Consider the following 25,217-nt stretch of genomic DNA (forward strand, 5'->3'; position numbering starts at 1 on the left):
GATGAAAACCGGGAGGCTTGTGACTGTCCCATTGACTGCCAAGTAAATAACAGTGTCAAGGTCCAGAAAAGTATGAAAGACATCGTCAGAATAGTCCATCTGCCATCAGTGGTTCAATCTGAATTTTATGAAGCTACAAGAATACTTATTGTGTGCGAAGAAAACAAAAATAAAGACTTTATTCAAAGACTCTGTGCCTTATTAGCGCCAACAATTCAACAGCTGCAGCCACGCGCCTCTTCTGTGTCAGCCACGCTGCACGATAAATACATGCAGAAAACATATCCTTGTGTCGCGGCTGACACAGAAGAGTGTGTAGTCGTTATTTTTGTTTTCTTTGCATACAAAAAGTATTCTCGTCATTCAAAAAATTCAGATTGAACCACTGATGGCAGATGGACTATTCTGACGATGTCTTTCATACTTTTCTGGACCTTGACAGTGTATTTTATTTGGCAGTCTATGGGACAGTCACAAGCCTCCAGGTTTTCATCCAAAATATCTTAAATTGTGTTCCAAAGATGAACATAGCTTTTACGGGTTTGGAACGACATGGGGGTAAGTGATTAATGACAAAATGTTCATTTTGGGGTGGAGTATCTCTTTAATAACCTGTAATATTAAGCTAGTCGCGATATTAGGGCTGCACGATAAATCGCATGCGATTTGTCATGCGCATCTTGTCATTAAAGCCGGTTCTGTGATTAGTAGTAAATCTCCATCACGTGCTTTCAGATGGAGCGGCTTTTAAAGGTGCAATGTGTAATATTTACAAAAATCGATTGACAGAAATGCAAAATAATATACATCACTATGTTTTCAGAAGTGTATAAAGACCTTACTTAATAAACTGTTATGTTTTTATTCCCTTAGATTGAGCAATTTCTAAAAAAAATGATGTCAAATGATTATATGCTAAACATAGTGCTCTTACAGTATAGACTAAGTGCACTGTCATCTGGTGTATGAATTTTTGATGGATAGTGTCTCAAATTGAAAACATTTTACTACATTAATGCCTTCACTTTCCATTTGAAGGAATAGAGATCTGCAGTGTTGATTTATTTTTATTTTTTCCGGCAGTCCACAGATTAGCCTCACCCTGTTTCCCTTGATAAAAAACAGATGTACATCAAGATAATCTTCACAAATGATCACAACAACTTAGGAATTTTGAAGCCTAAATACAATCAACTAAAATAAAAAGCTGTTAAAAAATGCAGGCTATCAATAAACTACCGAATGGTCACATGATTTCAGCATCTCCACAATTAAGCTTCCGACAGCTCTTTCAGTCTTTAAGAAAACATTTTCAGTGAAAGATTGAGTAAGAATAGATTGCAAGAGTTCTTCAGCTTCTCATTAAATCTTCTGACCAATCAAATGCTCTCAAGAATCCGAAGTGCCTGCCCCATACACTATCTATATATATACGCTGAAGCTGCGGCTGAGATCACACACACTCACCGTTGTTCCACAGTGTAGTAGCTTTTCCTGTATCAGGGTGAATGGCACGCAGTGCACAGATTACCGTCTAGCCGCGATAGGGAACGATTGCAGACAGTGTACCCCTATTAACTTTCGATGAAAACTGGGGCTGAAATATGAGGTTTATGTTTGCTTTCGATTGGGGCACACAAACCGTGGCAACCGCACACTTTCGATTGGGGCAAATGACGTCTGGTTTTGCGTTGTCACACAAACCGTGGCAGCGTCATATGCGCTAGTCGGCATATATTAAACACTTTAAAACTATACAGCCTCAGCATGATAATGACCACTATTTTGTTTTAGTAAGAGTTTCATATTGAATCTAGGGGTAGTCTGTTAGACTCTAGCTGTCAAATGCAGCTTTACCGAGCTCTGGCCTGAGCAGATATAAACACAAAAAAGGGGGCGGAGCTGCTCGATAGGCCCCGCCCTGTCTTCCTGTTTCAGTTAAAATTACGTCACCACATAGAATAACACCTGTTTCGAAGCACTTCAGTGGACCTTTAACCACAGACCTTATTGAAAAAAGTGACTTCAGGATGATGGAACCAAAACTGCCAAAATGTTGACTTGATGTGTAAGATTCTGCCTTAAAAGACCTGTGTAGACTGAGCCTGTGTTTAGAATAGAGCCTTATTCTGTCCTCTTCCATTAGATCAAGCTCTTCTGCATGCATCCGATTAAGATGATGATGGTGGAGAATAAGCTGGAGGTTCACAAGGACAAAACTCTCAGAGAAGCAACAGAAATGGCATACAAGGTGAGCAAGGCCAGTGTATAGTTGTCTATAGTTCACCTCTGCATCAGATTGTCTAAGTCACTCTTAATTTATCACTGGTTGTTTCCTTGTGTTTGTCTGTGTGCACTGTGTGATTGTCTGGGTGATCAGCTGATGGATCTTGATGGAGTGGTTCCACTGGACTGCTGTCGATTGGTGAAATACGATGAGTTTCACGAATATCTAGAACGTTCATATGAAGGGGAGGAAGACATGCCTATGGGTCTGCTGCTCGGCGGGGTCAAGTCTTCATACATGTTTGACCTGCTCCTGGAGATCCGCAGGCCTGACCAAGTGTTCCAGCCCTACAAACCTGGAGGTATCTACTGGGCAGAACATTTGCAATATACTCAATCAAGGTCCCAATAAAAAAAAAGGACATTAATGCATCGTTTTGCAAATCCTTTGATTTCTAAATTTTTTCATTATGGTTGACCAGATATCCTTTCAAAATGACCTCACCATCAGCTGCTGACAATGTTTGTGTGTTTATTGCAGAGGTGATGGTGAAGGTCCACGTGGTGGATCTGAAGAGTGAGTCAATTGCTGCTCCAGTCAGTGTCAGGGCGTATCTCAACCAGACTATTACAGAGTTCAAGCAACTCATTGCACAGGTACAAAATCTCATTTCTGAGTGAATACACTGCTCCATTAACTTACAAAGGCCAATTTCCATAAATAGGGTAAAAAATTGTGACCCATTATTTTTATTAAACCAATGAGCGCCCAAGTCCAGCGTTGTTTAGAGAGAACAATTAGATATGTTAGATAAACTATCCAACACTAAATATTATAGTGTAAAAAGCCCCCCCCCCCCACAATAACCATACAGCAGTGTCATAATTCATACTTTTTTTTTTTTTTTTTTTTTTTTTTTAATTTTATTGGGGTTGGGGGTTTATGTTTCATGTATATATTTTTCCATTTATATATCTTAATTTTATCTTTTTTTCAATAGTTTAGTTTTATAAACACATGCCAAATATATATTTTAGGGAGTTTCAAACTCTTTTGCTCCCTGTTTGTGGAAAGTGCCAAAGACTGTTGAAACAGATGTCGGCTTCCATCTAACATCTTGTCACCTGGTTGTGTGTTCTTCTCAGGCCACGGGGCTTTGTGCGGAGACGATGCGTGTCATCTTAGAGCGCTGCTATAATGACCTTCGGCTTCTTTATGTGCCCAACAAGACCCTGAAAGCAGAAGGTTTCTTCAGGAGTAACAAGGTTCACTTGCATAACACTTACTTTAATGGCTCTTTTCTAAAACTTAGTGAGCTGCCGCACTGTCTACACAGGCAGCATCCTGACCAAAGTAGAACATAACTGGTTTTGAAATGTTCTTCATTAACAGTTTATGGTCATGCATGGCATACAACTATGCATTGTTCCTCCAGTAAGGTATACAAGAGATTTGACTATCCCTCTTATTATATACACTAAGTGCAAAATGCATTACACTAAAAATACTTGCCAAAAATAGTTCCTTTTTTATTTATAAAATATTTGTAGATTTTTTTCAGAGCCCATTACGATGCATTCTGTTATTGAATATATATACAATCCATTACAAAAAAAAGTATAATTTAAGTTATTTTTAGGTAAAAATCAGTGTACTAGTAGTTATTTGGTTTGGAATTGGTTGGTTAATTTTTTTTTTGATGTTAGGTTTGTTTGTATTTGGTTTGGTTTAAAATACTAGATTTGTATATAAATTATATCAAACTTAATGTTTATTTGCTAGCTGTATACTTAAAGTTTACTTATTATTTTATGAAAGTGTACTTTGAAGTATACTTTCAGTTAACTAAAAGTCAAATAGTTTTTATACTGAAATTATACTTTATAAGTCCTATTGTAAGTCCTGCTTTCGCATATTTTAGCTGACCTACTTTTTGGAATGGCCTTCACATTCCGACCATGCCAGTGCCTTACAATTCTGTTCCAAAACCTAGAGAACTCAGTTTCACAAGTGTTTAAGATCCTTCTTGAAAGAGATATTTTTGCCGCATTTTCCCTTAAAATGTCTTAATTTTGCTGTTTTCTATGAGATGCTGTTGTTTATCCTCAGGTTTTCGTGGAGAGCTCAGACTCAGCGGATCATCAGGCCGTTTTCACTGACTCTGTTTTGTGGAAGCTCCTGGATCGGCACGGGAACACAATCAGACTGTTTGTCTCCTTGCCCGAGCAGTCGCCAGGCTCTTTGGCCAACAGAACTAGTTGCCCCAAAGCTAGCGCTGACTCTGAGGACTCTTTTGATGGGGCGAAGGGAAGCAGGAAGTCAGTGGAAGCCATTCTTGAAGAGAGCACAGAGAAGCTAAAGAACCTGTCTTTACAACAACAGCAGCAGCAACATCAGCAGCAGTCCTCCAGCACCAGTGACAGTCAGAAGAGCTCAGAACACAGCGACTTTGAGCTTATCGAGTCACCAGCACAGGAGCCGGACGCTGCCTCGCAGCCTTCCCAGACAGAGAACTGCACACGGGCCACGTCAGACACGGAGAACCAGTTCCCCTCGGAGGAGCGCTCCGACTCGGACGTCAATAACGACCGCAGCACCAGCTCGGTGGACAGTGACATCCTGAGCTCCAGCCACAGCAGCGACACGCTGTGTAACGCCGACAGCGGTCCGCTCCCGCTGGCTAACGGCCTCGACTCGCACAGCATCACCAGCAGCCGACGCTCCAAAGCACACGAGGGGAAGAAGGAGACGTGGGACACGGCGGAGGAGGACTCAGGCACGGACAGCGAGTACGATGAGAACGGCAAGAGCAAAGCTGACGCCCAGTACCTGTACTTCAAAACAGAGCCATACTCTCATGAGGACGGATCTGGAGAAGGACAGAAATGTAATATCTCTCTAATTAATTATTGTGACCTTATTTGATTTTAAATGAACAATGCCATGTTTCAGCCTTAAATAGCATGGCATATATTTGTTTTATTAAATCGCAGTCTTCACAATCTGTCTATAGCATTAAGCTGCCACAATAAGGTTTTTATTTTGATATTTCATGTACATAATATAAAAGCACTTTTATTTATTTCTAAGTGACGTGATGTGACATACAGCCAAGTATGATACTCAGAATTCGTGCTCTGCATTTAACCCATCCAAAGTGCACACACACACAGCAGTGAACACACACCCAGAGCAATGGGCAGCCGTTTATGCTGCGGCGCCTGGGGAGCAGTTGGGGGTTCGGTGCCTTGCTCAAGGGCACCTCAGTCATGGTTTTGCCGGCCCGTTAGGGTTAAGAGTCAGACTCTCTAACCCTTAGGCCACGATTTCCCCCTTATTTGCCAAACCGCCAAAATAAAAGCTTGAGGGTTTAATGTTAAAATTTAGGCTAAAATGTCAGTAATATTAACGCTTTCAGTAAAATAATATAAAATTATTGATATTAATTACAACAATAGTATTATTGTAATTTAATAGCATACACTTCCAGTACTAAATTTATGTAATCTTTTAGCCCTGTGATGATGGTTTGCATGCAATTAAAATGTTTAGAGTACAAAGACATTTTGCATTTTTTGATAGTATTTTATTTTCTGTGCAGATTCTCCCCAACTAAATTACCTTAAACATTTTAGGTTGACTGCAATTTTCCAAATATAACCTTTCAAGTCATTAGATGAAAGTTGTTGTATTGTATATTACAGGGGGGGAAAAATGTGTGTGTGCGTGTGTGTCAGTTTTAGTTTCCTATATTGCGTAAACTTAGTCAGTTGGCAGGTAACCTAAAACGCAATTTGGGTTTCAAATCTAAGGAATTCTAATGACGATTTGACCCTGTTTTATCAGATGTTAAAACCAAAATATAAGATGATAAAACCAAAAAGATTCAAACAGTAAAACTAATCGTTAAACTAAACAAATAACCATCTCTTTCTGTTAGTAAACAAGTTAATGTTGCTACTGTTTCAGGTTTACTTGTCCACCTTGACAAGAGGATCACACTGGCAGCATTCAAACAGAATCTCGAGCCGTTTGTTGGCGTCCCCTCCACTCAGTTTAAAGTCTTCCGGGTTTATGCCAACAACCAAGAGTTTGAGAGTGTGCGGCTCAATGAGACGCTGTCCTCCTTCTCTGATGACAACAAGGTGAGATTCTGACATTACATTTTCCTGTCGTAGCGTAATAAACAGGGACAACTTTTCTTAGTTATTCTTGCTATTCTGTTTGGCGCCACTAAAGAGGCGTAAATGACTCTGCTGTTGAACAGATCACAATTCGATTGGGCCGTGCACTGAAGAAAGGAGAATACAGGGTGAAGGTGTACCAGCTGCTAGTCAATGACCCAGAGGTGAGGGACAAAGAGTTTGGAAATGGATGCGTTTTGTTTATTCTGCAGAGGAATGAGTATTCTGAAACTGACAGTTTTGTTTTGACAGCCCTGTAAGTTCCTTTTGGACACTGTGTTCGCTAAAGGCATGACTGTTCGACAGTCTAAAGAGGAGTTGCTGCCTCAGCTCAAAGACCAGTGCAAACTGGACCTCAGTACAGATAGGTAAGCCCATATCAAACATTTGAGATTTTTCCTTCTAAGGGCCCTGAAATGACGTGAGCAGTGAAGTTCTTCATTGCTCTTTGCAACAAAAATGACAGCCATAAGAAAACAGAAGCTAAAAGCATCTGATCACAGTGATGTGGATATGTTTACCAGAGCTCTGCAGTTTGGCACTCCAATCAAGTCACGTCATGTTTATTTATATGGCACTTTATACAGTAGAGTGCTTCAAATCAGGGGTAATCAATTAAAGCCCGGTCTCTAAATTTCCTTCCCAGCAGAGGTCTGGAAAATGCCTATTTGAAATGGTTATAAATCTCGATCTGGGCACCAGTAGTACTTTGTTAAAAAAAAAAAAAAATTTGAAATGGTTATAAATCTCGATCTGGGGTAAAAATACTCCTCCAAGATGAGGATATTGCAGTGGTGTCTGAGATTTCTCCTTCCAAAAACCCCCCAAAACCCTTCTTTAAAACAAGCAGCTTATTGACTAAACAGAAGAAATTAACTGCATCAAAGAAGTGGTATTTTGAGTGTTCACCAATCGGAGCAAACTTTCCCCCAAATAATAATAAAAAAATAAAAAGTCTCCTGAAATGAACTTTTGACTTGTTTTTTTTTTTTTTTTAATGAAACCACACCAGCTCATTCTTCAATTTCATTTAAAGTATATCAGGGCTTCAAAGTTTCTTTGCACCAGAAACATTCATGATTTTTTATTTATGTAAACATCTTTTTTAATGACTGGCTAAGCGTTTAGCATGTGAAATGAGTAACAGTGATTACTGAAAAGACATTGATGTATACATGTTTCCTTTTGGCTTTGCAAAATCACAGACTATGAAACAAACCATTTTTGCAGTTTAGGGGCGGGCACACTACACTTCATTACACTGACTTCCAATCATATTCATATGAATGCTGGGGCAGGGATTGCAAACTTATGTGCATTTCTCTGCATTCCAAAGTACAAGTTGATGAACTATGACATTTCCATATCATGTGTGACCAACAGAGGATTGATAAGTCTTGGCGTGACCTCTTAGCTGAATTAAAAGAATGCAAACTTTAAATCTGCAAAGTGGAATAAGTTGCATACTTTTGCATTTTGAATGTATTGTGTGTTCAATTAAGGTTTTTTATTTGAAATGTAATGAAAAAAAAAAAATCATGTTTTCTTGTTCTTGGGATGGCTGTTGTTGTCGCAGGCCTGACTCATGAATTGCTGCAGCAGTTTTGGACGCACATCCACCTTCTGCACGCTGCAGTGACGCATCTCAGAGCTTCACTGCAGCAGCTGACCTTTTAAAGGCATTGACTCACAGCGCAGGAGGATTGATGCCTCGGAATACTAACAAGATGCGTGTCTCTCTGTGTGTCACAGGTTTAGACTCAGGAAGAAGACCTGGAAGAACCCAGGCACGGTGTTTCTGGATTATCACGTCTATGAGGAGGACATCAACATCTCCAGTAACTGGGAGGTGTTCCTAGAAGTCCTTGAAGGTGAAGACCATCATAGTTGTCATAAATATTCAAGTCCAACAGCTCATATTTTGTCGTTTAATGACTTTCTTGCTTGTAGAACCGGAGCGGATGAAGTCCATGTCCCAGTTGGCGGTTCTGACCCGTCGCTGGTGCCCAGCCCAGATGAAGCTGGAGGCCTTCCGGGAGGTGGTGCTGGAGAGCAGCAGTGTAGAGGAGCTCAAGGAGAAGGTACGTGGAGTATGAAATTCTTAGAATTCTTTGTTTTCCTCTTCATTTGAGTGTTAATGTCATATTTTGTTCCCTCAGCTCAGTGAATTGAGTGGAATTCCTCTTGAGAACTTGGAGTTTGCCAAGGTACAGCAGTCTTTGCATTTCAGCATTTTACAGATTTGCTTGAGTTTGAGATGCCCTTCCTGTAGTGCTTCAGATCTGACTGTCTTGTTGCTCCTACAGGGACGAGGAACTTTTCCTTGTGACATTTCGTTGTTGGAGATCCATCAGGATTTAGACTGGAATCCTAAAGTCTCCACCCTCAATGTCTGGCCACTCTACATCTGTGATGATGGCGCTGTGATCTTCTACAGGTGAAGCCTTTCCCTTTCACATATAAACTTGATTATTAGTTTTTAAATTCGTTAAGTAATCAAATTATATGCAAAAAAACGATTTTTAGACTAAACTAGTCAGTGAGTTGTCAAAGACTAGTTTAGCTGGTCCTATGAAATGACTATATATTTAATTTAATTTAATTTAATTATCTCTTTCCTGTTTTTACAATGTAGTTTTAATTGTTAAAGATAATTGCCAAGTTCTACCAGCTTTGTATTGTTAAATTTTCAAAATCAACCAGTTTGTGAGTTGTCCAAAAGGCAGGTTTAGTTGGTCCTGTGAAAACGCTTTAAAATTAGGCTAGTGTATGTTAGTTATGTTAGGTTGGTTATAGATTACATTATTTTATTTTATTGAATTAACGTTGAATTGTTTTAATAATGCAGTTTTAATTGTTCAAGAACAACTGTCGAATTTCAACCAGCTTTGTATTGTTACAATGTTGGTATTGTATGTAAATGAACAAAGTTGTACTTATTATTATTATTATTATTATTATTATTATTATTATTATTTATTAATTAATACATTTTTTTTTTTTTTTTTTTGTTATCTGCATCCAGAGATTCCTGTTTTTTTGTTTTGTTTTTTGGTAAAAGTCCACAAAAAGTGTCATCTAGCTGTCTTAAGTCCTGGTTAAATACTCATCTTTTAAGTAATTTTTATAGCAATGTTATATTTTTGTTATATTCATATATTATATAAATTATTATGACGTTATATATGATATTGTTTGGTAAATATTTAATTATTGTTTGAATGATAAATATTTTTCATAATATAAAAAGTTAACAGATTTATTGCTATATATTTTTTATGATTATTAAAAAAAATTGATTTATGTAAATTTATGTGTCATGAATAATAATATACAAATTTATTTTAACCTTAATATAAATCCACAAGTCAAAATTCTATCATAAGTAAGTTACTTTAAATAAAACTACCTTTAATTTAAATATTAACAGTGCTATTAAAGATAAGATAAACCGACTAGTCATCTTAATATGCAATTGATTAGTTGCTTGTTCAATTAGTCAAGCATGCATTTCTGCGCCCATCTCTGCAGGGACTGCACTGAGGAGCTCATGGAGCTGTCTGAGGAGGAGCGCAATGAACTGATGAAGAAGGAGAGCAGCCGCCTGCTGAAGACGGGCCACCGGGTCAGCTACTCCCCCCGCAAAGAGAAGGCCCTCAAAATTTACTTAGACGGAGGGCCCACCAAAGACCCTGGACAGGACTGAGAGGGGGACGAAACTATCCTTCCCTATTTTCTATCTGGCCTGCCCGCTGCAGTGTAGCGCTGCCTCGCCAGCGACTCTGGCGTTTGGGCCCCACGTTGAATCAACGTCACCAGTGCTGTCCGGCTGACGCTCTCTTCTTTGAGCTCCAGAACGCATAACGTGGCTCAGAGTACTATTGTGCACCATAGTTTATTGTACTGTAAAGTTTAAAGGGAAGTGCAAAAGCTATTTCAAGTTCAATATCATTCAGATAAATCAATTTAATAATACAGAGATGGGTGCACTCGTTAGAGGAAAGGGGCAGTTTGGGAGAGAGATTTTATCGCCCTCTTCATTTCTTTCATCTGTTTCACCATCTCCATTGATTTTTGTCCCGTCGTTTTGCATTTGCTGTTTGTCCGTCACTCACTCTCTGATTCTGAGATGAGATCGAACGTATCAAATTCTCACGTTCTCAACGTCCATCATCCCGGGTCTTTTCAGCACTCGAGCACAGCGCGTAACGTATCCAGCAACCTCAGAGCGCCCGCAGGGGTGACAGCACTGCTCATCTTCCATTGCGTAGAGCTCTTCGATCGACTCCAGTCGTAGTGACACTTTCACTTGAAGTTTTGGGTATGATGCTCTCACTTGAATATTGGGATATCTCTCCTTTTGTTTATTTAACACATAGTTGTGAAATTAAATGCTTCTTTTCTGGCTGAAGAGGTTCTATTCTTGCAGTTCGTGCTTCATTTTTTTGTGTGGGTGTCGCCCACTGACTGCTGAAGCTCCACCCACTTTATAGGAGCTCCGCCCTCCTCCTCTCACTACACTTCCTACTGGGGCTAGCGACACTGGTACATATGAATTTGCAAGGCTTTAAGAGTAGAGCGATATGAATCAAGTACTGCGCTTCGTTCACCCGATTCATTTTTTTGTTGTTGTTTGTTGTTTTTTTTCTTGTAAATTATTTCACTACAGACTGATGATGACGTTAGGTCTTGTGAGTGACTTTTAATGGCATGTGTTTTAATTTTTTGATCTGTATTCAGCTTTTGTTTTTCCATTTAGACTATGTCCTGTGTTCTATTTCATTTTTTTTGTTTTTATTTCTGCAGTGTGTGAACAGAGAGCGTTTGGATGTGGCAGGTTTATGTGTGTGTGTGCATGCGTGGAAATGCTTCTCGCTGCTGTTTTCGCGTAGCTGGAAAGTTAAGGGTGCCGACGCCCCATTGGAGGAGCGCCAATGTCGGAGCTCGACCGAATGGCTGCGGGTTCCTGGGATCCTAATGCTGCCACAAGCTGTTCACAGTAGACATGCCAATACTGAAATAAAAAGCAACAATCATTCTCTGTCTGCCTGCTTCCAGGTTGACGTATACGAAGAGCTCATATTTTAAAGAAGAATATGATCTGCTATTTTATGGGGTTATATAAGGAATCAAATTTTGCTTGATTTTATGAAATTATATTAAAACAATGTTAGCGTACTATATCCTACAAAACATTAAAATGTCTTTTAAAAGGGATAAAAAAAAAAAAAGGTTTTCATCATTTACTCCTCCTCAAGTTGTTCCAAACATAAGAGTTTTTCTTCTGTTGAACGTAAAAAGATATTTTGAACAATGTTGCTTACAAAACAGTTGACGATAGACATTGACTTTCGTAGTATCAGATATATACTCTCGATGTTAATGGCTACCATTTTTCGGAATATCATCTTTTGTGTTACATCTTCAGAACAACTTGAGCGGGAGTAAATAATTAAAATTTTGGGTGAACTGTCCCTTTAAGCTGCAGAAATGGTTCATTCATAAATAGCAATAATGTCTCATGTGCAGGTGGTGTTTGTGTGGACACATTAACGGCATTTCATGCTAAATATGTCCATTGTCTGTTGTCAGGTATAGCAATATATAAAGCAAAGCTCAAAAAGAAGTCCCTTTAAAACTAAGTGGCTTTCTGTAGGGCAATGGGCAGATCCACATGACCAACTTGAACCCATTGTGAAATCTGCAAGGGGAAATCGTAGCCCTTGTGCAAAATTCACAATTGCATGGATGAATTCCTATTGAAATGGATGCATTTAGTCTGCGAAAGTTCACTGACTTTAAATTTTAAACCCACACTTTTAAGGTGAAGTCACATTTGTGGGCAAAATTTGCACAGATTCCTATTGAATTGACTGGATTTCATCTGTGAAGAATTTGGCACACAACAGTAAATGTGACCACACCTTTTAACAAATTTAAAAATTCTAAACTTTGGTTCATATTATATATATATATAAAAAAAGATATAAACAAATGTTTTTTAACCTTTTATTTTCTGGAGCAAGTTTGTGTTCATTACCTGGGTAAATTACAAGAGGTTTTTTGTATGGGTGCGTCACTTTGGCTGCTACACTAAACTAAGATGGATTGGCTCTCAGCAGAGTTTTCCTCTTTCCATGTTTCTGCCTGATGTGTTCTTAAAGCATTAATACCGTATATAAATAATAAGTGCTACTTTCCAATGCTCAGAAGCCACAGTTGAGCTTCAACACTTGAGGGCTGTTCACACTGACAATGATTTGATCTGCTGGATGCCCAAATATTACTGCTGAAAATCTGATCACAATTCCAATTAAACAAATCATCATCCTATGAAAAAGCGCTCAGCTACTGTATCTCACATGTGACTCTTGCATTAAGTGTTGTCATGTCATTTGATGCCTCCAACCATCACTCATGTCCCCTCAAATCACCAACTTTCTTTGGAAATGAATAACTTCCAGGCAGCTTGATTTTCAAATCGCTGTCAGTGTGAACAGTCTTTAGATTCAGGCACATTCACTGCTGTTTGGTTGATTATAATGAAGGCGTTTCCTGCAAAGCTTTGGAGTGATGATGAAGCGTTCATGTCTGTTTCAGCAGCTTCTCTTCATCTGTCTGTCTCACTAGACGATGTAGTCAACCTCAGAGTAGAGGGTATCAGCGAGCTCCTCCTCGCTGGAGTTCTGACTCTTCAGGCACAGTGCACCTCGTCTGATAAAGAGAGTGACCCTAATTAAATTTTTTATATATTATTTTATGAATTCAGGAAAAGAGCCTTTTATGATCAACAAGGCTGATGAAAAATACAGGAAAAACTACAGTAATATGAAAAAAAATTAAAATGTGATTCATTCATGTGATGCAAAGCTGAATTTTCAGTGTCTTCAGTGTCACATGATCCTTCAGGCAAAATTTTGATTAAATGGTTTGTATATATTGAATTTTTTCTTATATTATCAATGTTGAAAAACTTTGCTGCTTAATATTTTTGTGGAAACTGATAAATTTTTTCAGGATTCTATGATGAATAGAAAGTTCAGAAGAACAGCATTTATTTGAAATAGAGTCTTATGTAAGATTGTAAATGTCTTTACTCTCACTTTTTAGCAGTTTAATGTTGCCTTGCTGAATAGAACTATTAATTTCTTAAAAAATAAAAATAGCTCAGTCTTACTGACCCCAAACTTTTTAGAACTTTTATTTAAAATTTCTTTCTAAAATAGTGCACATAAATTAAGTTAAATCACTAAAAACTAGAGTATGGCTAGGAACTTATTGTCATGGGGTTGTTTCCTGCAAATATCTGCATATCAGAATGATTTCTGAAGGATCATGTGCCACTGAAGACTGGAGTAATGATGCTAATATTTCACAATATTACAGTTTTTCTGTGTTTTAAATCAAATAAATGGTGAAAAAAAAAGCTTTTGACTGGTAGTGTATAAATATTAATATATATTTAAACATGTACATATTTATGTCATGTTAAGTGAAAACAGCCAGATGATGGCTTCTTACCCAAGATGTTGGCACTGCAGATCACCCGCACATGGGCAGTGCTGTTGAGGACCATCCCCCTTCAAATCCCACGACAGCAGCTCCATCAGGTGATTGGCTGAAATGATGCAGCGCTCGCGTTCTATTGGCTTAGAGTTGCACACTGGGGACTGCAGGGCTGAAAATTGAAAACAAGTAGTTAACAACATGTGCACTATTCAGCAGGTTGAGATCAAGATGTTTAAAAGACAATGTAACATGCTCATTTAATGCAAGATAATCATACCTTTATGGAAGGCACAGCAGAACGCCTCCTTACAGTCACTTTGGTGCTGACAGATGGTTCCTGCTTCTCCCTTTGTGCTGTTTGCACACTGACCCCACACACACAGCTGTCCCGCACAGCATTCCTCATCTTTGGTGCATGTCTGAGGGGGGATGCAGGACATACAATGGGTTGAGACCGCTCAAAATATTTCAGCATACATATTTCATGCTTATATTGAATCAAACAATTCTTTCTTTTAGGACACTGATATACAGCAATGCATCTCAAGAACACTGACTGTGGGAATTAATTACTCATCGGACCACACGTTCTTCATGAAAAATGATCAAAGTAACAGTATATTTAAGACTAGACGTAACCAGACTTAGCCTGTGCAAACGTTAGTGCCACGGTTTGCTCGAGTGTTCTGAGTAAGAATAAGAATCGTTAAGAATGTAATGATTCAGATTCCCTAATGATTCATTCATATCTGAAAAAGCACAGTCTTGCATTTACAGCTCTTAGCAGGCACGTGCACAGGTAGGGCTCAACCTGTGCAGAGCACATGCCCTTTTTGCCCTTACACTCCGAAGTGCCCTTTTTTTTGGTGGTGTTTTTTTTTTTTTTTTTTAATCAATGCTATTGGTCACCCTTTACGTCTGTCTGTCTGTTTTACACAATATTTAGCAAATGAAAGTTCTTAAAACGAGCTTGTGTAAATCTTATTCGATCCTCAAGCTGTCAGTAAGCTGATAACTCCGCTCCGCCCCCTCTCTATATTCATTGAATCAACTGAAGTTCCACAGCAGCCGCACAGTAGACAACAGCTGAGCTGAACAAAGTTTTGCGAAGGGTACAATAAATATCTTGTTGTTTGAATAAGTACTACTAAACACTATCTATAAAGGCTCATATTTTATTTATTTGATGTCTGACTGATTCTCTGACTGAGACATGTGGGACGTCGCCTGAGAGAGAGGGCTAGCATTTGCCATCTAGTCATAGCCAATACATACGCCAACACTTAAATAGCCTGTGCATACAGTAGCATTTCATCTTTTATAAAATGCGATTTTGGCCAATGCATTTTTAGCCCACAGGAAAAACTGAGCGCATCCGTCTATATAGCTACAACAAACTAGTTTGTAACCTGTAGATGAAAATGTAATGTGAGGCGCAATCGCCGTTTTTAATAACGGACAAAAAAAACAAAATTCACATTTGCACGTCCACACACTTCGCTGGTCAAAACTTATAGTTGATAAGTAATACAACAACATATATTTTGTGTTTTTACCATCGGAAAATCATAACAGGTGCGCCCCCGCGCTGTTTCGTACGGGAACTTACACAAAGCGACGAGCGATCCTCGTCACCTAGATAACATATATAAGAAATTTCTTCTTTGATTTATGATTGCTGATACACTTAATTTATTAACATTTAGGCTAATCATGTTATAGTATACTCTCTGCTCGTCCTCACATGTCATAAATGTAGTAAAACATGGTTTTTACTACAGTAATGTAGTAGTAACCTAAAAAAAAAAAATTACAGAAGATCACTGTGAAATCTTTATAATTTTAATCATGCAGAATGTAATTCATGATTCATTCCAAGGCTTCATTTATTTGATAAAAAAAAAAAAAAAAAAAAAAGATTTAGAAGAGTTGGAAGATTTTTTATTTAACTTTTTTGAAAGCCAAGGCTGCATGTATTTCAATTTTTCTATTTGAATATTTTTAAAATGTATTTTATTTTTGTGATCAAAGCTGAATTTTCAGCATCATTACTCCAGTTCATTACTCCTTCAGTGTCACGTGATCCTTCAGAAATGCTTTTCACTGGCAACTGTACTTTTCACACTATTTTGGTTTTTTTTTTTGTGCTGGCTTATTTTAGGGAAAGTGTAGTGAATAAGAAACCTTCAAGAGACCACATCCCTGGTCCACCACACAGTATCAAATTTTTGCCAGGTAGGCGGATGTTACATGTTGGATATAGTAACGGTAATGCTATAGTTTTCTTATAATCTGGAACTGAGTTTGGACATAATCACTTAAATTATAATCACAAAAAAATTTTTTGTCAAAAATACTTGACTCATTGCTCACCTTCCCCTTTCCTCAATGTATTCAAATCATGTTAACCAAAAATACAAATTCTTAAAACCAAACAGAATAGCTAAAAAAAGAATATATTGATGTGAGAGGGACATCCCAATCACAAGTGAAGTCATAAACATCTTCTCATACACTCCTGTTGTAATTAGGTTTAAAGAAGCCCTTACCAACCCTGTTATATATATATATCTAATTATCTAATAATAATATGGTTGTTATTAATCGTGAAATAAATCTAAAGCTTTTGAGCCTATTATTTTGTGTTACTGAATTTCATGAAGATTTATTTCTTCCTTTTTATGCAGGCTTCTAATATCTTATTTCAAGGGAAGTGGGTGCCCTTTTTTAATGCTAAAACATAGCTCCTAAGGTCTGTGAAACATTAGGAGTAGTGAAGAGGACTCCTAAATCACTAAGGACCAAATCTGTAAAACTATCCAAAATATACAAAATTGAGGCTGTGAATCAGTTGCCAGCAATCTAAACCTTCGGAATATCTACTAAAACTGAAACATTTTAGAAACATCTGATGATAATGAGCTTTTAAAAAGTATCGGCTTTGGTTGGAGGTTATCCCAACTCCAATTTTTTTGATTATATCCTTATTATAGGCCTATAGCTGTTCTCGTGTCCAGATTGGTTTTCTTTTATGTTTGTATGTCTTATCAGCCATGATTATTTTTTTGTTTTATTTCTTTTTTTGTGTCTATATTTGTTTTCTTTTGTTGTTTGTTTGCTTATTTATTTATTCTACTTATTCGCAGAAAAAAAAAACACATTAAGTAGCGAAATCATGCAGTCTGTGACGGACAAATCATTAACGGCTGGTCTAAGTGGTAATATAGGATAGTACATCGGGCAGGACATCCATGCTCACTTAACATTCATCGACCTTAAATATGGCTTATCATCTGAAATATGTATGTAGTAGCAACTTTACATGGCAGCTAAATCTAATGTTAGCCTAGAAAAAATTGTGCAGGTCACATGTTTGTGCGGAGTGTGGAAGTTGAACAGTAGCATGCTTGGGCTACTGCATGACAGATGGAGGCGCCGGTGCAATCATTTTCTCTTAAAATACTTTGTCATTTTTGGTCATACAGATAAGAGTAATGCATCTTTTGTATCTGTAAAGACTTTTATTCTTTTATTCATTACTTTTATTCGTGTGCATTCAGAATAACAACAAAACGTTGTGGTTTTGTAAAATAATGAACGCAAACAGGATGCGCTTTCTGCCGTCTTGGACTCTTTGAACTTCGTCACTTCGAAACTCTGTGTATGCTTGCCTTATTACAGACTATATCTATAGAAAGTGAAACTTTTAAATGAACCAATTCAAATAGAAGACAAATATAAACAGATTATGTAATCCATATGAAACATGCATACAGGTGCATACTGCAGAGATGACGAGTCCGAGTCGCTGACCTCATCTCTTAAACCGAAAACAGAAAGCACTAGCGTAACAATAAATTATTAAAACGTTAATGCAGTGTACTTGCTGTTTTTCCCAAACACATTCATAATTATTATATTCTCCGGTGTGCTGTGGCAAGCCTTTTTTGCATGTGCTTGAGCACTTATTAGGCTATGTAGGCAATTAAAGGCTCATTATGATTTATATGGTTTATTATTAAAAGTGCAACTAATATTCGACTAATGCTTAAAATGAATGACTACTAGTCGACCAGAAAAATCTGTAGTCGAGGGCAGCCCTAATGCATATTGACTTATTGTTTTTATAAGAAGCATACATATAAAAGGCTGACAATTAGCTGAATATATAGCCTACTTGTTTAATTAGTGACACTAAAGATATCACGACTGTCACGACTTTCACTAAGCCTGCATTTTAAAATCTTTATTTGAATGTGTCAATTAACATTTTTATTTTAAACCTTTATTTGAATATGGCAACATAATATTGCGCTCTACAATATTTCTGTGAATAAATCTCTGACAGATACTATCAGCCAATCACTGGGTGCATATAGTAAGCAAGCTGACATCATCCATAGCATAGCCCTTTCTCTTAGCTTAAGACTTCTCTCTATTCCTTAGTAAAAGTTTGTCTAAGCAGCTTTGTGAATAGGCTTTAAGAGAAAACTCTTAGTTAAAACGTTTACTGCTATTTAGGAGAATTATTAGTGGTAATATAAAATGTTTTGTGAATACGGGCCCTGGTTCATAAGAGTCATTTAGGATTCAGCCTCCGCTGGTATTGTTTCACTAAAAAGTATTGTCTCCCATGAGTAATTTTGTCAGGAATTGGACTCCACTTGTTTGCATTGCAAATGTGTGCTATTAAAACATTAAAACAAATGACTGATAAGAGTCATTAGTGTGAGAATCAAACTGGTTGTTCTGTATGCTATTGATTCACTAAAAAGAACTGGCTCTAAAGAATCATTCGTTAGCGATTCCAGCAAATCAAACTCTACAGGTTGTGCTTTATGCTACTGATTCACTAAAAAAAAAAAGAATTGGCTTATAAGAATCATTAGTTAGGGAATCAAACTTACAGGTTGTGCTTTATGCTACTGATTCACTAAAAAAAAAAGAATTGGCTTATAAGAATCATTAGTTAGGGAATCAAACTTACAGGTTGTGCTTTACGCTACTGATTCACTAAAAAGAACTGGCTTGTAAATCATTTGTTCAAGAATCAGACTCCTCAGGACATGCTGTATGTTTATTGCTCCACCAGAAAGAACCAGTAAATAAAAGTTATTTAGGTTCATAAGAGTCATTCTTTAATATTCTTGTGTCATTCATCTCAGTGCAGGCCTCCAATGTATTTTTTCACCCTTTTATCATCTTCCAAAAGAAAATTTTAGAAAATGCTTCGAAAACTGTTAGCACAATGTTCCATACATATGTTTATGTTTTTTTGTTTTTTTCTAATGGGTATCTAATATGGTTTGTTTTTTTTTTTTGTTTGGGTCTGCTTCAACAATATCCTGCAAGATTAATGCACATCTGTATTCTGCTTAGTTGGCTACCCTACTTCCTGCGCCGCGAGATGAACTCAATATGTCCTATCTTGGGCCGGAGAAGCTGCTCATATTTAGCAATCTGCGCACTTTGATGTGAAACCCAAAGGAGAAACGCTTGGGCATATCAGATTCCAGGTGCACTTGTACTGCAATGCAGTCACAATGCAGACTCGGTTGCATCATGTTATTTGAAAGCCACATTACTGCGTATTATATTTGTGCAGAGACCCAGAAAAAGCAGAAAAAATGAGCAAATGAAACTAACTACGGACTAGGCTGAACACCAAACATGTAATAAGCAAACTTGATGATCTCTTACTGGATAATAGCAGAGGTCAAGTGTACTTGTGAAATTTGAAAGTGCTTACCGCATCGGTGTGTTTGCAGGGCTGACACCTTGAGCTCTGTGTTTCGTAGAGACAGTAGCTGCCCTTCTCACAGTCTTCATCAATGATACACTCCTGAGAGACAGAAAAATAAACATTCAAAACCTAAACATGTGAACTAAAATAAGAGTCATAACCCACACATCTATGTGAGGAACAATTCAATAGCATAGCTGTACTTCACAGAGTTAAAACAACATTCACAGGATTTTGGCAGGATATGAGGTGGTCATATGATAGGTGCAGTATTTTTCTACATCCCCACATTTAGGCTGATGCTGAAGTGTTGGACAAAAAGCTTTTTATCCCTTAATGCTCCATTTTCATTTTTTCATCCTTGTTCATAAATATTAAACAGAGAAAAAGTCTTTCCTTCCATTACCTTCAGAAGAATCAAACGAGTGATTTAAACATTAAATACAATCACTGCAGTTATATTATTATAAATCAGACTAACAGTGAATATCTGTTTGGTTGTCTATAGGCTACTACACTCCTAAATGTTTATTTTTGCAAATATAAATATTTAAAATGGAAAAACATCATCTGAAATACTCATGACTCATCCTGCACTACACTGACTGTTGTCCAATCAAATGCTGTCTAGAACAAATGTCCCTCCCTCTTATACCACCTGCAACTGACTAGCAAATCTTCATTCATGTGATTTTATGTCTATTAGCGATTTTAAAATGGGAGGATGAGCCTCTGGAACTTCCTGTTTTAACAGGAAATACATTAATACAGAATGGAAAGCAGTGCTTTTTGGGGTCATGAAAATAATTCACACTTCTGATTCAGTTTATATGATTTATAAATTGGTCATTTTTTTTTAGATCACTCAGATGAGTACATAAGATATTTTAACCCTATATAGCCTACTGTGTCATTCAATATGCAATATCGTAAAATCTTTTGATATGCAAATTTCTAATGCCTCTAAATGATCAACACGAAACTTTTGCTGGAGAACCATCTAACTGATTGGTTAAATGATTTTCATAAAGTAAATATAAGAGTAACTGCACCAAAATGCATATTTTTTAGTCCTCTAAATAAAAATGTGTTTTTTCCTTTTCTAGTATGAGCTCCATATTCTCCTATATTATACTATATGAGCCTTAAAATATAAAATATGAAACCTAACAAAAAACATGCAAACTTTTTTGAGAATATTGTTTAAATGTTATCTAAAGGTTCAATAAACTGCTCAATAAACTACAAACTGGCTTGTGCTTTTGACTTATTTGTCTGATCTTCCTGGACGACTGGAATTAAGAGGATTTAAAATGTCAAATGCATCCGTAAAGACGAGACGTAGACGAGATCTGTCGATTATCTGCCGTTATCTTGCCTTGTCAGCTGAACTGTCACCTCAGATCCAGAACCCTGCCATCTAAAAGAGCCGGTCAATACACAGCTGACAGCCTTAGTTCAGTCAGACGGGAAATTAAAGCTGAGGAAGAGTATTCCTCTTCCCAAACACTATTCCTCCTGACGTCTTTGAGAAGATTGTGGCAGATAAATAGCAGGTTTTTCAGACACAATTAGACGTAGAGACAAAAAGCTAGACGGACGGACAGACATCTTACGTGATCAATGCTGTTCTCTTTATCTCTGGGTTGTATGGTTGTTAAGTTGTTTGTATCTTCGGTTGAATTGTCCGTTGTCTGGGAGTAAACACACAAAAATTCATTTAGTCACTTATATTATCATGCATTTAATGTGATGGGACATTGATTTTAAAATATTCAGATTGTACTTTATCCCACTTATTACTTAACACATTAATGAATAAATGTACTCAAAATAATTAGTTATACTTTTAGTATGTGAGAAGAAACTGGAGAATGACACAAGAAATATCGTGTCTAGGAAACCAGTTGCCTAGGACAATATCAGTTATTAATTATACAGGTAAAGATCCCCTGCAGTTACTAATTTTATCCCTCAAAGTGCCCCCATTATGGATTTTTAAAAATTACCTTTCATGCAGTGTGTAACTCAGCTCTAAGTGAATGAAAACCTCCTGCAAAGTTTTAAATCTGAAAGTGCACCGTGTATAAAGTTATTGTCTCTCAAAAGAAAGAGTCGACTCGGAATCATTGAAACAAGTCCTTTTTAAAACGAATCCCAAGCCGTTTCGACATCAGGCGTTGGTCTGAATGAAAATGCTAATTCATTCTTTGCCACTAGGTGCCGCTTTTGGAGCGGTAAAATAGTGGTTTCCCCGGTAACCCTGTACACAAAGCAGCACTGCACTCACAAACGCTGCTTCATCAGGCGTGATGACATTAAAATGAAAACAATTGGACCAATCACAGCTGATTAAAGTCATGCAAAGGAGTGGTTTGGAAAAATGAATCTTTGGGAGTCCTTAAGCAAGTAAGCTAAAAATAAATGCATATTATTAGACAATGAAAGTGTTTTTGACCTTGCATGCATGTCAACCTGTTGTTAGGGACTCCCAAAACCAAAATATGAACCTTTCATTACCCATAATAGGAGCACTTTAAAACTCATCTTTGATCTATTTAGAACCATTTGTGAAAAAAAAAAACATGCCTTAAAATGGCATGAATATAATTCTACATCTTTACCTCATTTAGTAAAATTAATACATGAATATGCAAATAAGTCCCCCCGCCTCCACTCGATCACACCAGGTCAAACCTGCTTCATTTTCACTCAGTTAACTACAGTAATAAACGCTACACAATGGCAAGTGGCAATATTGGATTCATTCATATAATGTATGAACCAGAAACTGGTTCTAAAGAAGAAGAGGAAGAATGAATTATACAGAGTCATCTTCAAGTCCATCTATCAGAATGGTAATGCATTTTAAGTAACACTCTGTATAATGTTGGACATTGATTTCATTTGTAACTGATATTGAACAGCTAATGATGTGTTGCTAATGCTACACAACCTGTGTTCTCGTTTTAAGAAAGCTAATGATATGTAAAGCCCCGCCCCATGAGTTGACGGGATTGTTACATGTTTGTGTTGGTAGGAAACGGACTGTTTCAAACCACATTTTTGAGACTGTCTCTGGTATACTGCAGATTTAAGGAGAAAATGCTCAGCAAAGGTTTTGAATTTGCAAACTTGATTTTCACCGCAGGGGGTCTTTAATTGGTCATTATGCCAAAGGATCTGAACAATCAGAATTAAGTATTCTGGAGAGTCATAAAACTGTATTTAAACTGCCTTACTGAACCAGACAAAAGCTCTTTACCCACCTTATTGATTCTCTCAGCAGTATAAATGGTTTGATTCCCAGCTATGATTTCAATACTGCTGTAATTTTGGAGATTTGAAGAGACATTGTGTGGGTGGAGGCTGGATTTTGCTGTCTCATTGTCCATCTGAAAAAAGAAGAAGAAGAAAAAAAAAGGAAAACGCTGCAATAAGTACAATTTCCCAGCTATCAAATAAGCTATTTCTACATGAACTGACCCTTAAAAATCACTTTCATTGATGTGAAATGTGACCAATGGATTTCCTTAAGTTTTTCAGTTTTTGATAACTGGGTAAGTGGGGTTTAAAAAAATAATTTTATAGACTGTCCTCAAAATGAAACAGTTTAGTTCTGGACATAGCAATAACTGAAGTATTTTATGATTTGCACAACTTTATAATTCTTTATAATGTGAAACTTCACAGTGGGAACTGTCTAAAGGTTTAATCAGCAATATTAAATAATATATTTTTAAACCACTTTAGATTTTACCACATTAAGTAGGCCTACATACCGATTTTATCTGACTATATATTTTTGTGTAAAGAGGTAAAAGGTCTATAAGATAGAATGGTAATCAATTTAATATGTATAATTATATTCACTTCATGTCAATCAGTTTATATATATATATATATATATATATATATATATATATATATATATATATATATATATATATATAAAGTTGATGAACAATGGCAAATTTGGGAGATCTCTGAAGAATGACACCTAACAATGGTATTCACAGGTAAAACAGTATGAAAATGTCTAGTTTTTATATTAGTCAAGTCAGTCTCAGTTTATATGAAAATGTCACTCTGCTTTCTAATATATCATGTCCATACTATCATATTAAGCTGTGATGGATCATTTTAGGGAAACTGCACAGATTTGGCATGTGCTGCAGCCAGTGATGCTATTATTAAAACTCAAACGCTTTTAGTTATGAGATGTTTAAAATCATTCCTCAGATCTCCTCAGATATTCATAAGTGAAGAATATAACTGGACTGTATTTTAAAGCAAAAACCTGATGCACCGCGTCCTCCAGCTTCTGCTGCGTGTCCTCCATCCGTTCCTCCACATCTTTGAACATATCGCCCAGTGGCGTTTGTCCTTCTACATTTGTTTCCATGTTTGCAATGATGTCCATGTCTGTTTTAGATATCTCGGGGACAATTCCATGGACGATGGCCAGGCACAGGCAGAATCCGAGCAGAAACATGTTGACAGCGCGGTCGGTGTCTGTGCACTGTGTGTGTGTGATCAGAGAGCGGCTGGTGTCTGTACAGTGTGTGTGTGTGTGTGATCAGAGGAGCTCCAGCTGCACGAGGCGAGGCGGGACGATGCGCATCCACACTAACACAAACCTCTTTGTACTGCATCTCTAGCTGTTCACATTTAGGCTACTGCATAGCCTATGGGAAACATTCAGTGAATTTATGCGAATTTGGCATATGCAAATCAACTGTGACAAACAATTTCAATATTACAGTTATTTGATTCACAACGTTTCATATTTAGTTTTTCCTCTGTTTGTTGCATTCATTTTAGCCATTATTTATTTGTATTTACCTAGATGTAGGCCTCTTTTTATTAAAACCATGTCTTTTTATGTTTTTTTCTTTCTTTGATAAACAAGTAATCAGGCGCTCTCATTTCCCCTTATTAAAAAGTGCTATGCACAAATCCATTATTATCATTATCATACTAATACTATTATTATTGGCTTGTTTTTTTTTTTTTTTTTTTTTTTTTTTTTTTTTTTGTGCATGGAAAAAAAGTCAAAATGTCCGAAACTGCAATGGTTAACAATACTCATACACAAGGAATGCTAAACAAGAGTCTTTTGTTGTTAGCTGTTTTTGACCAAACAAACATTAGAGAGAAGGCTATTGACGTAAAGTCGACAGAGGCATGGCGTTTGCGCTACTTTTTAACGAATCAATTGATTCATGACTCACTGAGAATATAGAAGACTCGAGTCACTGAATGAATCACCACTATAGGCTACTTTGCATTAAAAAGTAATAGTTCTGTTCAGTTAAGTTCTGTAGAATGTGGTTTTCTTTCATGTAAAATATGTGTTTAAAGTACATGAAAACCTAGCAATCTATTTTATGGCCAGTCAGAACTGGTAAACCGATTCAGTTCAATTAGTGAATGAATCATTTAATCTCAGATCCGACTTAAAAGAGTGATTCGTTTCGAACTTTCATGAACGCAATTAATGCTGACTTTTTGAATCGTGAAGCGATTTTAATCACCCATTACAAAAACAATC

At 37.1% G+C, this 25,217-nt stretch overlaps 2 protein-coding genes across 3 annotated transcripts in view; one reads left to right on the forward strand and one right to left on the reverse strand.

Annotated features, from left to right (window-relative positions):
* The window catches only part of LOC109057467 (ubiquitin carboxyl-terminal hydrolase 47-like), a 33,871-nt gene extending 22,424 nt beyond the window's left edge, over positions 1 to 11,447 (forward strand). For both annotated transcript variants that reach the window (XM_042728565.1, XM_042728566.1), the window contains exons 15-27: positions 2,147 to 2,251; positions 2,381 to 2,588; positions 2,768 to 2,883; positions 3,373 to 3,492; positions 4,337 to 5,114; positions 6,197 to 6,372; positions 6,495 to 6,575; positions 6,664 to 6,779; positions 8,164 to 8,282; positions 8,362 to 8,492; positions 8,571 to 8,618; positions 8,718 to 8,848; positions 9,943 to 11,447. In XM_042728565.1, coding sequence (XP_042584499.1) covers positions 2,147 to 2,251; positions 2,381 to 2,588; positions 2,768 to 2,883; positions 3,373 to 3,492; positions 4,337 to 5,114; positions 6,197 to 6,372; positions 6,495 to 6,575; positions 6,664 to 6,779; positions 8,164 to 8,282; positions 8,362 to 8,492; positions 8,571 to 8,618; positions 8,718 to 8,848; positions 9,943 to 10,117 — 2,304 coding nt within the window. In that variant the 3' untranslated portion in view covers positions 10,118 to 11,447. The remainder of the gene's footprint in view (positions 1 to 2,146; positions 2,252 to 2,380; positions 2,589 to 2,767; positions 2,884 to 3,372; positions 3,493 to 4,336; positions 5,115 to 6,196; positions 6,373 to 6,494; positions 6,576 to 6,663; positions 6,780 to 8,163; positions 8,283 to 8,361; positions 8,493 to 8,570; positions 8,619 to 8,717; positions 8,849 to 9,942) is intronic.
* A 959-nt stretch (positions 11,448 to 12,406) lies between these two features.
* Positions 12,407 to 24,262, reverse strand: LOC109057454 (dickkopf-related protein 3-like). The gene is made up of 7 exons (XM_019074693.2): positions 23,964 to 24,262; positions 22,933 to 23,058; positions 21,280 to 21,357; positions 19,670 to 19,762; positions 14,198 to 14,339; positions 13,933 to 14,089; positions 12,407 to 13,125 (listed from the first exon to the last, which is right to left on the reverse strand). The coding sequence occupies exons 1-7, from the start codon at positions 24,156 to 24,158 to the stop codon at positions 13,038 to 13,040; spliced, it is 879 nt and encodes a 292-aa protein (XP_018930238.1). The 5' UTR covers positions 24,159 to 24,262; the 3' UTR covers positions 12,407 to 13,037.
* Between the last annotated feature and the right edge of the window lie 955 nt (positions 24,263 to 25,217).

Source organism: Cyprinus carpio, chromosome B7, assembly GCF_018340385.1.
Source record: "Cyprinus carpio isolate SPL01 chromosome B7, ASM1834038v1, whole genome shotgun sequence".
NCBI classification, from domain to species: domain Eukaryota; kingdom Metazoa; phylum Chordata; class Actinopteri; order Cypriniformes; family Cyprinidae; genus Cyprinus; species Cyprinus carpio.